The sequence below is a fragment of the Etheostoma spectabile genome, unplaced genomic scaffold (genome assembly GCF_008692095.1).
Source record: "Etheostoma spectabile isolate EspeVRDwgs_2016 unplaced genomic scaffold, UIUC_Espe_1.0 scaffold00010130, whole genome shotgun sequence".
Classification (NCBI taxonomy): Eukaryota; Metazoa; Chordata; class Actinopteri; order Perciformes; family Percidae; genus Etheostoma; species Etheostoma spectabile.
The window spans coordinates 2,501-18,214 of NW_022603799.1; the positions used below are offsets into that span (position 1 = coordinate 2,501).

At 42.4% G+C, this 15,714-nt stretch overlaps 1 protein-coding gene across 1 annotated transcript in view; it reads left to right on the forward strand.

Annotated features, from left to right (window-relative positions):
• LOC116679285 (haloacid dehalogenase-like hydrolase domain-containing 5) overlaps positions 1-15,060 on the forward strand; it is a 17,356-nt gene extending 2,296 nt beyond the window's left edge. Inside the window, exons 4-8 of the mRNA XM_032508964.1 lie at positions 413-446; positions 584-755; positions 7,889-8,065; positions 8,489-8,675; positions 14,764-15,060. Of these exons, the coding sequence (XP_032364855.1) occupies positions 413-446; positions 584-755; positions 7,889-8,065; positions 8,489-8,675; positions 14,764-14,937 (744 nt within the window). The 3' untranslated portion in view covers positions 14,938-15,060. The remainder of the gene's footprint in view (positions 1-412; positions 447-583; positions 756-7,888; positions 8,066-8,488; positions 8,676-14,763) is intronic.
• The last annotated feature ends 654 nt before the right edge of the window (positions 15,061-15,714 follow it).

Genomic DNA, 15,714 nt, shown 5'->3' on the forward strand with positions numbered 1-15,714 from the left:
CTGTGCATATATAGACATAAAGAGAGAGATCTCCACCCTGCTGCCCTCCAACCCTCTCTCTCCCTCTCTCTCTCTCTAACCCTAACTTAGACGTAGACCAACACCTAGGGTTAGACTTAAACTTAGACTCCGATTTAGACTTGGACCTATAATTAGACTTAGACTTAGACCTAGACCTATACTTAGACCTAGAACTATACTTAGACCTGGACCTAGACTTAGACCTATACTTAGACTTAGACCTAGACCTAGACTTGGACCTAGACCTTATTGTCATCCAACTGCACATTCCCATATCCAGTTGAGTCAGATTCCGTTGCTCTGGGTCTAACAGCCCCCTGCTGGATCCAGGTCTGGATCCAGGTCTGGATTTGGAGGGGGGGGTCCTAGTAATCTGTGTTTTGTGTTTCAGTCGTCTCCTCTGCCGACGTTTCCCCAAATCGAAGGTAACTAGAAACACTGTCTATTGATACTAAAGTCTCTTTTAATGCATTTAACCCAGAGACGTGATGTTTCACTGAGTCCATGTTCTTTAAAATGAAAAGCTGTCACTGTTTCTCACTGACTGCATGCGTTGCCGTAGCGATCATCCTGTTCGGAGAGCCAATCAGATGGGAGACCAACCTGCAGCTGCTGATTGATGTGCTGCTGACCAATGGGAGTCCGGCTGGCGTGCACGCTCCGGCCGCGGCGCAGCTGCCCGTCCTCGCCTGCAACCTCGACCTCATGTGGATGGCGGAGGCGCCGTCTCCACGGTAACAACCACAGGAAGGTGGCGATGAATAATGGGCCCGAATAATTAAATTAATATTAATCGTCCCTCTTGTGTTACTGTAGGTTATGGGATGTTCCTCTTGTGTTACTGTAGGTTATGGGATGTTCCTCTTGTGTTACTGCAGGTTATGGGATGTCCCTCCTGTGTTACTGTAGGTTATGGGATGTTCCTCCTGTGTTACTGTAGGTTATGGGATGTCCCTCCTGTGTTACTGTAGGTTATGGGATGTTCCTCTTGTGTTACTGTAGGTTTTGGGATGTCCCTCTTGTGTTACTGTAGGTTATGGGATGTCCCTCCTGTGTTACTGTAGGTTATGGGATGTTCCTCTTGTGTTACTGTAGGTTATGGGATGTTCCTCTTGTGTTACTGTAGGTTATGGGATGTTCCTCCTGTGTTACTGTAGGTTATGGGATGTTCCTCCTGTGTTACTGTAGGTTATGGGATGTTCCTCTTGTGTTACTGTAGGTTATGGGATGTTCCTCCTGTGTTACTGTAGGTTATGGGATGTCTCTCCTGTGTTACTGCAGGTTATGGGATGTTCCTCCTGTGTTACTGTAGGTTATGGGATGTTCCTCCTGTGTTACTGTAGGTTATGGGATGTTCCTCCTGTGTTACTGTAGGTTATGGGATGTTCCTCTTGTGTTACTGTAGGTTATGGGATGTTCCTCCTGTGTTACTGTAGGTTATGGGATGTTCCTCTTGTGTTACTGTAGGTTATGGGATGTCCCTCCTGTGTTACTGCAGGTTATGGGATGTTCCTCTTGTGTTACTGTAGGTTATGGGATGTTCCTCATGTGTTACTCTAGGTTATGGGATGTTCCTCATGTGTTACTCTAGGTTATGGGATGTTCCTCTTGTGTTACTCTAGGTTATGGGATGTTCCTCCTGTGTTACTCTAGGTTATGGGATGTCCCTCATGTGTTACTCTAGGTTATGGGATGTCCCTCCTGTGTTACTCTAGGTTATGGGATGTCCCTCCTGTGTTACTGTAGGTTATGGGATGTCTCTCCTGTGTTACTCTAGGTTATGGGATGTTCCTCCTGTGTTACTCTAGGTTATGGGATGTTCCTCCTGTGTTATTGTAGGTTATGGGATGTCCCTCCTGTGTTACTCTAGGTCATGGGATGTCTCTCCTGTGTTACTGTAGGTTATGGGATGTCTCTCCTGTGTTACTCTAGGTTATGGGATGTTCCTCCTGTGTTACTCTAGGTTATGGGATGTTCCTCCTGTGTTACTGTAGGTTATGGGATGTTCCTCCTGTGTTACTGCAGGTTATGGGATGTATCTCCTGTGTTACTGCAGGTTATGGGATGTATCTCCTGTGTTACTGCAGGTTATGGGATGTATCTCCTGTGTTACTGCAGGTTATGGGATGTATCTCCTGTGTTACTGTAGGTTATGGGATGTTCCTCCTGTGTTACTGTAGGTTATGGGATGTATCTCCTGTGTTACTGCAGGTTATGGGATGTATCTCCTGTGTTACTGTAGGTTATGGGATGTTCCTCCTGTGTTACTGCAGGTTATGGGATGTTCCTCCTGTGTTACTGCAGGTTATGGGATGTATCTCCTGTGTTACTGCAGGTTATGGGATGTATCTCCTGTGTTACTGTAGGTTATGGGATGTATCTCCAGTGTTACTGTAGGTTATGGGATGTTCCTCCTGTGTTACTGTAGGTTATGGGATGTATCTCCTGTGTTACTGCAGGTTATGGGATGTATCTCCTGTGTTACTGCAGGTTATGGGATGTATCTCCTGTGTTACTGCAGGTTATGGGATGTTCCTCCTGTGTTACTGCAGGTTATGGGATGTTCCTCCTGTGTTACTGTAGGTTATGGGATGTTCCTCCTGTGTTACTGTAGGTTATGGGATGTCCCTCCTGTGTTACTGCAGTTTATGGGATGTCTCTCCTGTGTTACTGCAGGTTATGGGATGTATCTCCTGTGTTACTGCAGGTTATGGGATGTATCTCCTGTGTTACTGCAGGTAATGGGATGTATCTCCTGTGTTACTGCAGGTTATGGGATGTATCTCCTGTGTTACTGTAGGTTATGGGATGTTCCTCCTGTGTTACTGCAGGTTATGGGATGTTCCTCCTGTGTTACTGCAGGTTATGGGATGTATCTCCTGTGTTACTGTAGGTTATGGGATGTATCTCCTGTGTTACTGTAGGTTATGGGATGTTCCTCCTGTGTTACTGTAGATTATGGGATGTATCTCCTGTGTTACTGCAGGTTATGGGATGTATCTCCTGTGTTACTGCAGGTTATGGGATGTATCTCCTGTGTTACTGTAGGTTATGGGATGTTCCTCCTGTGTTACTGCAGGTTTGGTCATGGGATGTTCCTCCTGTGTTATTGCAGGTTATGGGATGTCTCTCCTGTGTTACTGTAGGTTATGGGATGTTCCTCCTGTGTTACTGCAGGTTATGGGATGTTCCTCCTGTGTTACTGTAGGTTATGGGATGTTCCTCCTGTGTTACTGTAGGTTATGGGATGTTCCTCCTGTATTACTGCAGGTTTGGTCATGGGATGTTCCTCCTGTGTTACTGCAGGTCATGGGATGTCTCTCCTGTGTTACTGTAGGTTATGGGATGTCTCTCCTGTGTTACTGCAGGTTATGGGATGTCCTCCTGTGTTACTGTAGGTTATGGGATGTCCCTCCTGTGTTACTGTAGGTTATGGGATGTTCCTCCTGTGTTACTGTAGGTTATGGGATGTATCTCCAGTGTTACTGCAGGTTATGGGATGTCCCTCCTGTGTTACTGCAGGTTTGGTCATGGGATGTTCCTCCTGTGTTACTGCAGGTTTGGTCATGGGATGTTCCTCCTGTGTTACTGCAGGTTATGGGATGTTCCTCCTGTGTTACTGTAGGTTTGGTCATGGGATGTCCCTCCTGTGTTACTCTAGGTTTGGTCATGGGATGTCTCTCCTGTGTTACTTCAGGTCATGGGATGTCTCTCCTGTGTTACTGCAGGTTATGGGATGTTCCTCCTGTGTTACTGTAGGTTTGGTCATGGGATGTCCCTCCTGTGTTACTGCAGGTTTGGTCATGGGATGTCCCTCCTGTGTTACTGCAGGTTTGGTCATGGGATGTCTCTCCTGTGTTACTGCAGGTTATGGGATGTTCCTCCTGTGTTACTGTAGGTTTGGTCATGGGATGTCCCTCCTGTGTTACTGCAGGTTATGGGATGTTCCTCCTGTGTTACTGCAGGTTTGGTCATGGGATGTCCCTCCTGTGTTACTGCAGGTTTGGTCATGGGATGTCCCTCCTGTGTTACTCTAGGTTTGGTCATGGGATGTCTCTCCTGTGTTACTGCAGGTTATGGGATGTTCCTCCTGTGTTACTGTAGGTTTGGTCATGGGATGTCCCTCCTGTGTTACTGCAGGTTATGGGATGTATCTCCAGTGTTACTGCAGGTTATGGGATGTCCCTCCTGTGTTACTGCAGGTTTGGTCATGGGATGTCTCTCCTGTGTTACTGCAGGTTATGGGATGTTCCTCCTGTGTTACTGCAGGTTTGGTCATGGGATGTTCCTCCTGTGTTACTGCAGGTTTGGTCATGGGATGTCTCTCCTGTGTTAGTGCAGGTTATGGGATGTTCCTCCTGTGTTACTGCAGGTTTGGTCATGGGATGTTCCTCCTGTGTTACTGCAGGTTATGGGATGTTCCTCCTGTGTTACTGCAGGTTATGGGATGTATCTCCTGTGTTACTGCAGGTTATGGGATGTATCTCCTGTGTTACTGTAGGTTATGGGATGTATCTCCAGTGTTACTGTAGGTTATGGGATGTTCCTCCTGTGTTACTGTAGGTTATGGGATGTATCTCCTGTGTTACTGCAGGTTATGGGATGTATCTCCTGTGTTACTGCAGGTTATGGGATGTATCTCCTGTGTTACTGCAGGTTATGGGATGTTCCTCCTGTGTTACTGCAGGTTATGGGATGTTCCTCCTGTGTTACTGTAGGTTATGGGATGTTCCTCCTGTGTTACTGTAGGTTATGGGATGTCCCTCCTGTGTTACTGCAGTTTATGGGATGTCTCTCCTGTGTTACTGCAGGTTATGGGATGTATCTCCTGTGTTACTGCAGGTTATGGGATGTATCTCCTGTGTTACTGCAGGTAATGGGATGTATCTCCTGTGTTACTGCAGGTTATGGGATGTATCTCCTGTGTTACTGTAGGTTATGGGATGTTCCTCCTGTGTTACTGCAGGTTATGGGATGTTCCTCCTGTGTTACTGCAGGTTATGGGATGTATCTCCTGTGTTACTGTAGGTTATGGGATGTATCTCCTGTGTTACTGTAGGTTATGGGATGTTCCTCCTGTGTTACTGTAGATTATGGGATGTATCTCCTGTGTTACTGCAGGTTATGGGATGTATCTCCTGTGTTACTGCAGGTTATGGGATGTATCTCCTGTGTTACTGTAGGTTATGGGATGTTCCTCCTGTGTTACTGCAGGTTTGGTCATGGGATGTTCCTCCTGTGTTATTGCAGGTTATGGGATGTCTCTCCTGTGTTACTGTAGGTTATGGGATGTTCCTCCTGTGTTACTGCAGGTTATGGGATGTTCCTCCTGTGTTACTGTAGGTTATGGGATGTTCCTCCTGTGTTACTGTAGGTTATGGGATGTTCCTCCTGTATTACTGCAGGTTTGGTCATGGGATGTTCCTCCTGTGTTACTGCAGGTTATGGGATGTCTCTCCTGTGTTACTGTAGGTTATGGGATGTCTCTCCTGTGTTACTGCAGGTTATGGGATGTCCCTCCTGTGTTACTGTAGGTTATGGGATGTCCCTCCTGTGTTACTGTAGGTTATGGGATGTTCCTCCTGTGTTACTGTAGGTTATGGGATGTATCTCCAGTGTTACTGCAGGTTATGGGATGTCCCTCCTGTGTTACTGCAGGTTTGGTCATGGGATGTTCCTCCTGTGTTACTGCAGGTTTGGTCATGGGATGTTCTCCTGTGTTACTGCAGGTTGGTCATGGGATGTTCCTCCTGTGTTACTGTAGGTTTGGTCATGGGATGTCCCTCCTGTGTTACTCTAGGTTTGGTCATGGGATGTCTCTCCTGTGTTACTTCAGGTCATGGGATGTCTCTCCTGTGTTACTGCAGGTTATGGGATGTTCCTCCTGTGTTACTGTAGGTTTGGTCATGGGATGTCCCTCCTGTGTTACTGCAGGTTTGGTCATGGGATGTCCCTCCTGTGTTACTGCAGGTTTGGTCATGGGATGTCTCTCCTGTGTTACTGTAGGTTTGGTCATGGGATGTCCCTCCTGTGTTACTGTAGGTTTGGTCATGGGATGTCCCTCCTGTGTTACTGCAGGTTATGGGATGTTCCTCCTGTGTTACTGCAGGTTTGGTCATGGGATGTCCCTCCTGTGTTACTGCAGGTTATGGGATGTATCTCCTGTGTTACTGTAGGTTATGGGATGTATCTCCTGTGTTACTGTAGGTTATGGGATGTTCCTCCTGTGTTACTGTAGATTATGGGATGTATCTCCTGTGTTACTGCAGGTTATGGGATGTATCTCCTGTGTTACTGCAGGTTATGGGATGTATCTCCTGTGTTACTGTAGGTTATGGGATGTTCCTCCTGTGTTACTGCAGGTTTGGTCATGGGATGTTCCTCCTGTGTTATTGCAGGTTATGGGATGTCTCTCCTGTGTTACTGTAGGTTATGGGATGTTCCTCCTGTGTTACTGCAGGTTATGGGATGTTCCTCCTGTGTTACTGTAGGTTATGGGATGTTCCTCCTGTGTTACTGTAGGTTATGGGATGTTCCTCCTGTATTACTGCAGGTTTGGTTATGGGATGTCTCTCCTGTGTTACTGTAGGTTATGGGATGTCTCTCCTGTGTTACTGCAGGTTATGGGATGTCCCTCCTGTGTTACTGTAGGTTATGGGATGTCCCTCCTGTGTTACTGTAGGTTATGGGATGTTCCTCCTGTGTTACTGTAGGTTATGGGATGTATCTCCAGTGTTACTGCAGGTTATGGGATGTCCCTCCTGTGTTACTGCAGGTTTGGTCATGGGATGTTCCTCCTGTGTTACTGCAGGTTTGGTCATGGGATGTTCCTCCTGTGTTACTGCAGGTTTGGTCATGGGATGTTCCTCCTGTGTTACTGTAGGTTTGGTCATGGGATGTCCCTCCTGTGTTACTCTAGGTTTGGTCATGGGATGTCTCTCCTGTGTTACTTCAGGTCATGGGATGTCTCTCCTGTGTTACTGCAGGTTATGGGATGTTCCTCCTGTGTTACTGTAGGTTTGGTCATGGGATGTCCCTCCTGTGTTACTGCAGGTTTGGTCATGGGATGTCCCTCCTGTGTTACTGCAGGTTTGGTCATGGGATGTCTCTCCTGTGTTACTGCAGGTTATGGGATGTTCCTCCTGTGTTACTGTAGGTTTGGTCATGGGATGTCCCTCCTGTGTTACTGCAGGTTATGGGATGTTCCTCCTGTGTTACTGCAGGTTTGGTCATGGGATGTCCCTCCTGTGTTACTGCAGGTTTGGTCATGGGATGTCCCTCCTGTGTTACTCTAGGTTTGGTCATGGGATGTCCCTCCTGTGTTACTCTAGGTTTGGTCATGGGATGTCTCTCCTGTGTTACTGCAGGTTATGGGATGTTCCTCCTGTGTTACTGTAGGTTTGGTCATGGGATGTCCCTCCTGTGTTACTGCAGGTTATGGGATGTATCTCCAGTGTTACTGCAGGTTATGGGATGTCCCTCCTGTGTTACTGCAGGTTTGGTCATGGGATGTCTCTCCTGTGTTACTGCAGGTTATGGGATGTTCCTCCTGTGTTACTGCAGGTTTGGTCATGGGATGTTCCTCCTGTGTTACTGCAGGTTTGGTCATGGGATGTCTCTCCTGTGTTAGTGCAGGTTATGGGATGTTCCTCCTGTGTTACTGCAGGTTTGGTCATGGGATGTTCCTCCTGTGTTACTGCAGGTTATGGGATGTTCCTCCTGTGTTACTGCAGGTTTGGTCATGGGATGTTCCTCCTGTGTTACTGCAGGTTATGGGATGTTCCTCCTGTGTTACTGCAGGTTTGGTCATGGGATGTTCCTCCTGTGTTACTGCAGGTTATGGGATGTTCCTCCTGTGTTACTGCAGGTTTGGTCATGGGATGTTCCTCCTGTGTCTGGAGGCGGTCTACAGGAAGCTGACGGGTCGAGAGCTGCAGTACGAGGCGCTGCTGGGGAAGCCGAGCCTGCTGACGTACCGCTACGCCGAGCGCCAGCTGAGGCTGCAGAACCACGGCCGCGCGCCACGCACCATCTACGCCATCGGGTAACGGAACCGGAAGTACTGCAGTACCTGCAGTATCTGTTGTACCTGTAGTACATGTAGTACATGTAGTATCTGCAGTACATGTAGTATCTGCAGTACATGTAGTATCTGCAGTACATGTAGTATCTGCAGTACATGTAGTATCTGCAGTACATTTAGTATCTGTAAACACTCTTTAACACGCTTTGAAAAACATTTTGACGCTTCTTTAAACTCTTGTTTTTAATGTTTTGTTTTTGACGTCATTTTCTACAGATATTACGTAGTTTTTATGACGTAGTTTTTATGACGTAGCTTTTATGACGTAGTTTTTATAACGTAGTTTTTATGACGTAGTTTTTATTACGTAGTTTTTATGACGTAGTTTCATGTCTTCTGACAGACAACAGCGTCTTGTAACCGACCCTTGTCCTTGTTGCCTAGCGACAACCTGATGACGGACGTCTACGGAGCTAACCTGTACGACCGCTACCTGAGTCAGCAGGACGCTGCCATGACTACCGCCCCCAAGCTGGTTGCCCAGGCAACGGGCAGTCAGGTGACGATGGCGGTGCCATCAGAGGAGGGGGAGGGGCTAGTGTCTGCCACCGCTCAGTGCCGCTCCATCCTGGTACGTACACACACAACAGGAAGTGACATCAGCAACACAACATCCTGGTACGTACACACACAACAGGAAGTGACATCAGCAACACAACATCCTGGTACGTACACACTCAACAGGAAGTGACATCAGACACACAACATCCTGGTACGTACACACACAACAGGAAGTGACATCAGACACACAACATCCTGGTACGTACACACACAACAGGAAGTGACATCAGACACACAACATCCTGGTACGTACACACACAACAGGAAGTGACATCAGACACACAACATCCTGGTACGTACACACACAACAGGAAGTGACATCAGACACACAACATCCTTTTTTTTTTTTTTTTTTTTTTTTTTTTTTTTTTTTTTTATTAACAAACAACATTACAAACATTCAGACATCGCAGTTCAAACTATGACAGTTTAAGAAAGTAGAGTTTTACACATAGACCGTTAATATTAACAATGTATATACAGTCTTTTTTTTTTTTTTCAGAAAAATTAAGAATATATAAAAGAGTGAGTTGCAACTTACATGAGAGTTAAAACAATATTGATAAAAAAAGTACATAGTAAATAAGATTATGAGGTGGACAGTAGTAAATAAACAAAATAAATAAAAAATAAATAAATAAAAATAAGTGTGACAGATTTACAAAGGTGTATGAAATGCAAAAACAAGTAATTAGTTAAATAGATTGGAGTATATATCAAAGATAAATCTAGCTTTTTATTAGTAATTAAATTAATAGATTCAATATATGTGTCAATTTCAATTTGGAAAAGTTTAAAACAAGGTTTAGAATTGGAAAACTTCGATTTGTGGATGTGAAACTTCCCTAATAAGATAAAGAGATTAACAATATTACAAATATTTCTATCTTTATAATCAAATAGTGTAATAATGTGTTTCCCTTCCAGTATGATTTTATGTGATGTTTTAGACAATATATAATTTTCTAAACTTTTCCAGACTTCGATACTAAAAGAACAACCATAAAAAAGATGAATTAACGATTCTTGTTCGGATTTACAAAAACTACAACACTTGTCAATTGGCATGAATTTTGATATAAATAAGCTGGTAGGATATATATTGTGTAATATTTTCAAATGTAATTCTCTTATTTTGTTTGAGATGCAAAATCTAAAAGGAACAAGCCGCGCCCTATGCCAGTTAATATTGTTAAAGTGAGAGTCCCAAAACATTTTCTAATGTGTTTATTGGTACAATTCTTGCTCATAACATTCATACTATTTATATAAAAAGAGTAAATTTAAAATCAGGGACTTCATTTTGTATTTTGTAACTTTTCATTAACTCTAATACGCCATTAGGGATAGATTTGAAAACTGAATTATATTCTTTAAAAGTTATTGGGAATGACTTCTCTCTGAGAACGGATTCATAGTTTAATAATCGGCTATTACAATCAAATAGATCCTTTATGAATATAATACCTCTATCAATCCATTGTTGCAGATACAGTGACTTGTTCCTCTTAGTGATGCATTCATTATTCCACAAGATGGCTTTGTGTGGAGAAAAGTTGTGAGAATGACACAGCTTCCATGCCAACAGAGCTTGTTGATAAAAATTAGACATTTTTAAAGGCAATCTTGTAATATTGTAGTTACAATTCAACAAAAATGTCAGACCTCCTACATCATGAAACACGTTATTGGGAATAAAGTTCCATAATGACTCTGGTGCTCTTAAACATTCCTTCAACCATTTCACCTTGAAGGTGTGATTTAAGTCCGAAAAGTCCAAAAGTTCAAATCCACCTTCATCCTTAGAGCCAGAGAGCACTGCTTCTTTTAAATGGTGGTGCCTGTTTTTCCATACAAAATTGGTAAACATAGTATTTATGTCTTTACAAGTTGAATGGTGGACATTGAGAGAGAGGGCAGCGTAGACAAATCTGGAAATCCCTTCTGCTTTAGTCAAAAGAATCCTTCCCAAAATAGAGATGTCTCTTTGAAGCCACATGTTCAGTATAGTCTTAGTCTTCTTCAATTTGGATGAAAAATTAAGATGCTGACGTTCCATATAGTCTTTGCAAATATGAATACCTAAATATTTTATACATTTTTTAACAGGAATATCAAACAGTTTTTCCTCTTCAGTCTGATACAGACATAAAATTTCACATTTAGATTTATTGAGTGTTAAACCCGAAGCAGCCGAGAATGGGTCAATTAGGAATATAGCGTATGCAATCTGATGTTTGTCGCTTAAAAAGAGAGCTGTATCATCCGCTAGCTGAGTTACTCTGATCTCCTTACCAAAAATAGATAAACCTTTAATAATAGGATTAAGTCGAATGTGTAATGACAATAATTCGACCACCAGCAGGAACAAGAACGGAGAAAGAGGGCAGCCTCGGCGAACAGATCGCATTACCGGAAATCTTTTTGTGGTGTTTGGATATAAAATCACAGAACTGTCGATATTTTTGTAAAACATTTCGACAGCAGATATAAAATTTGGTCCAAAACCAAAAATCTTAAGTGCATTGAATAAAAAATAGTGTTCTACCGTATCAAATGCTTTATAAAAATCAAGAAATACTATTAATGCATCAGAATGGATGTTATCAGAATAGTCCAGCAGGTCTAGAACAAGTCTTATATTGGAGCTGATGTGACGATCAGACATAAAACCAGTCTGCGTTTCATTTATTATCTCATGAAGACCTCTTTTTAACCGTTTGGCAAAAATCAATGATACCATTTTATAGTCAATATTTAAGAGCGTAATAGGTCTCCAGTTTTCTATCAATAAGTGATCTTTCTCAGGTTTAGGGAGAAGACATATTAAGCCTTGCTTCATACTTGTGGACATTTCCTTTTTTAGAGTGCATTCTTTAAATAGATCAAATAGAGGATTTTCAATAATTTCCCAAAAATGTAAATAAAATTCAACTGAAAGTCCGTCGTTACCAGGAGATTTCCCTTTTTTCATTGACCCGACAGCCTCTGAAATTTCCAATTTAGTAATGGGACGTTCACAATCCAATTTAAATTGTTCAGATATTGTTGGTGTACATGCTTTAATTGACTCAATGAATTCATCACATTCACCGAGTTGAATATTTGACTTATATATATATATATTGCTATAAAATGTACCAACATATTTTGAAATTTCTAAAGAGTTAGAGGTGATATTATCGTTAATTTTAAGAGTAGTCAAATTATTCCTCTTGCGAATTCGCTTCTCTAAAGCACAAAAATAACTTGAATTCCTTTCCCCTTGTTCCAACCATTTTGCCCCTTTAGCCATTTCAACATACATACGATCCACTTCCTCCTTTCATTTCTTCAATGTTATTTCCTCTTCCTCTGAAAGATTCTCCTTAGTCATTAACATGTTTAACGTATCCATGAGGTGTATTTCTTTAGCTGTGGCACTTTTTTTAATTACTTTACTTCTCTTAATAGCTATTTCTCTGATTTTAAATTTGAAATATTCCCAATTTTGTATGCAATTGCCTTCATTATTACTAAATATACTAATGGCTGCTTGTTTTACTAAGTTACAAAACTCATCATCTTTTAATAAATTATTATTCAGTTTCCAATAACCCCGTAAGGGCCTACTACCATTTTGTTGTTTTGTTCCCGCTAGATGGATTGAAATTAATTTATGATCAGAAAATGGGGCATAACCATGTGAGGATTCTGATACATATTGCATACAAGAAGGAGATATAAGCCATAGATCAATTCTAGACTGTAAGGATCTACTGACGTTGCTCCATGTGAATTCGTTAATGTCAGGATTTAAAAACCGCCAAACATCTATAACTGCCAGTCGTTCACAAATATGCAGTGCTTTTGAATCTTGAACGTGGAACTAATCTGACAGGAAGTCTATCTACAAGGTCATCAGGAGCGTCGTTATAATCACCTCCAATAATCAGTGAGCATCTTTATATTTGATTTTAAAGATTCAATTTTCATACTAAGTTGAGAAAACATTGTTTTGGCCAGAGCTGTATATTATAGTTATATACATTGCAAACTATAGAGAAAGAATTGTCTAGTTTGAAGACCAGAATATCCATCTGCCCTCATTTGAGATCACTGATTCAACTATATCTCCTTTAAAATTATTAAGTAGAATAGCGACACCTGCAGAGTGTTGAGATGCGTGACAAAATAACATGTATCACCCCATTGAGTTCTCCAAAATTTCACATCACTGTCCACCGAATGAGTCTCTTGTAAAAAAATCAAATCGGCATTTTTCGTCTACTGAACAAAACAATTGATTTCCTTTGGTACTGTCACGAATACCCCTTACATTAAAAGATATTATTTTTAAGGAACTGAAAAAATCTGTCATTACGAACTAAAAAGGATAGAACTGGATGTCTGTTAAGGTTAAAGGAACTAGTTAAAGGAAAAAATACTCTGAGATAGAAACTATCAGAGATTAGCTTACCGTCGGGTGGAAAGCTCTGAACACGAGGACCTAAAACCCCTAAAATGTTTAACTATTGGAGTGAACATATTGCCCTTTTAATTATGTATAAGGGAAACAAAATAACCCATAACGATGGGTAATGAATTTAACTTGAGTAATTTGACTCACGTTAAGGAAAGTTTAGCAAGTTAAGCAATGTCAACATTGTAGCTCACATTAACAGAAGTATAAGCAGTTATGCAGTGTGTCTCACAGCGTTGATGATGACAGCAGGATAACGCTGGTCCTGGTCCTGGTCCTGGTCCTGATCCTGATCAGGACCCTGCCATTTAGTTTTCTTTCCATCTTCGCGCGCTTGCTTCACAAGGGGCCACAGTTTATTTCTGCACTGTCTCTCCTGTTGGGTTAAATCCTCGGCCACCCGGAGGTTCCTCCTCTTCATGACCTCAGCGTTGAGGGAGGCTCTCCACACTTTATATCTGAACGTGCGCATGGTGAACTGGATGATGGTGGCTCGAGGGCTTTTATCCTCTCTCGGGCGTCCGACCCTGTGCACGGTGTCCACCATGAATCCAAGCTTACTCTTTTCCTCTGGGATGATTTCAGCGATAATCTCCAACACCTCCTTCCTCACATCCTCGTTGCTGCTTTCTGGAAGATTCAGAAGACGAAGGTTCCCTCTCCTACTGTACCGCTCCGATTCTTCTAGTTTCTCTCTCAGGATTGTTATTTCGTCTTTCATCTTCTTCACTGTGTCCTCCGTACCTTTCCATTGGAATTCCAGCCCTTTCACATTTTCCTGCACTTTAATGATCTCGGCTGTATTTTTCGTTATCATTTCTTCAAACTTCAAAAAACGGTCATTTAAGCCATTAATGGCTTTCAGGATGTCAGCGTTTGATACCGTTTCCATTTCTTTAGTGCAGACCTTCTTGGGAATTGGGCTTTTCGTGGGAGTATCAGGAAGAGGTGTACATAAACCAGAGAATGAATCATCGACATTCACGTCCATTATCAGGCCTCCTTTTTTCATATTCTTGGCGTCTCTCTTTGACATCTTAGCATGGGTGTCCTGGTTGTTAGCAAACATTTAGTTCACAGCGCAATGCGCACGTGTCCTGGTTTAGCTAGCAAAACTTTGGCTAACACTTAACAGTTTGTAAGCTAGTTGGTATTTCACTCAAGTTAACCAGCAAAAGTTCTTTAGTTCGGGCATATGGACTTACAAGAAGCAAGGGCAAAGATCCACTCCTTCGTCTATCGATGATATAGTCTCAAAAAGTCATTTTAAAACGATAGTACTCGGTCAGAGTCTCGGAGCTCAGAATAAGACGCCTGCACAGGTCGCCATCTTGGCGACACACAACATCCTGGTACGTACACACACAACAGGAAGTGACATCAGACACACAACATCCTGGTACGTACACACACAACAGGAAGTGACATCAGACACACAACATCCTGGTACGTACACACACAACAGGAAGTGACATCAGACACACAAAAGGAAGTTACATCATCAACAACCACCATAACCGGAAGTGACATCATCAACAACCACCATAACAGGAAGTGACATCATCAACAACCACCATAACAGGAAGTGACATCATCAACCCAAAAGCAATTGACTTCTCCCCCTCTCTGTCCCCAGGTGTGTACAGGTGTGTATCGCCCCGGCGACGGTAACCGGGTCTCAGAGTCGGTGCTGCACGGCCACAGAGACCTGGTCCTGGACCTGGAGCTGCTGGAGCCGCATCACGTGGTCCAGGACGTGGAGGAGGCGGTGGACCTGCTGCTGCAGGAGAACCTGACCTCTGACCCCTGACACACCTGACCTCTGACACACATGACCCCTGACCTCTGACCCATCAGACCTCTGACACACCTGACCCATCTGACCTCTGACCCCTGACCTCTGACCCATCTGACCCCTGACCTCTGACCCATCAGACCTCTGACACACCTGACCCATCTGACCTCTGACCCCTGACCCACTTGACCTCTGACCCATCTGACCTTTGACACACCTGACCTCTGAACCTCCTGACCTCTGACCCATCTGACCCCTGACCCATCTGACCTCTGACACACCTAACCTCTGGACCCCCTGACCCATCTGACCCCTGACCCACCTGACCTCTGGACCCTCAATGATGGTACTAATACACACAGTATTAGTGTGTATTAGTACCATCATTATAGTAAAATCAGGAATATTTACTGTGTATTTTACTGAAATAAAATCCTGGAAAGAGAAATATCTGAATCTGAGTTTTATTACAAGAATGTGAACATTGATACAAATATTTATTATAACACTGATTATTATGAATATATTTAAATATAATGTATATACTGTATATATATATATACATATATACAGTATATATACATACTGTATATATATACATACAGTATGTATATATATAGTGTATATATATTATATATGTATGTATATATAATATATATATACTGTATATATATACTGTATATATATATAGTATATATATATAAATATATATATACATACTATATATATATACTGTATATATATATAGTATGTTATATATATAATATATATAAATATATATTATATATACAT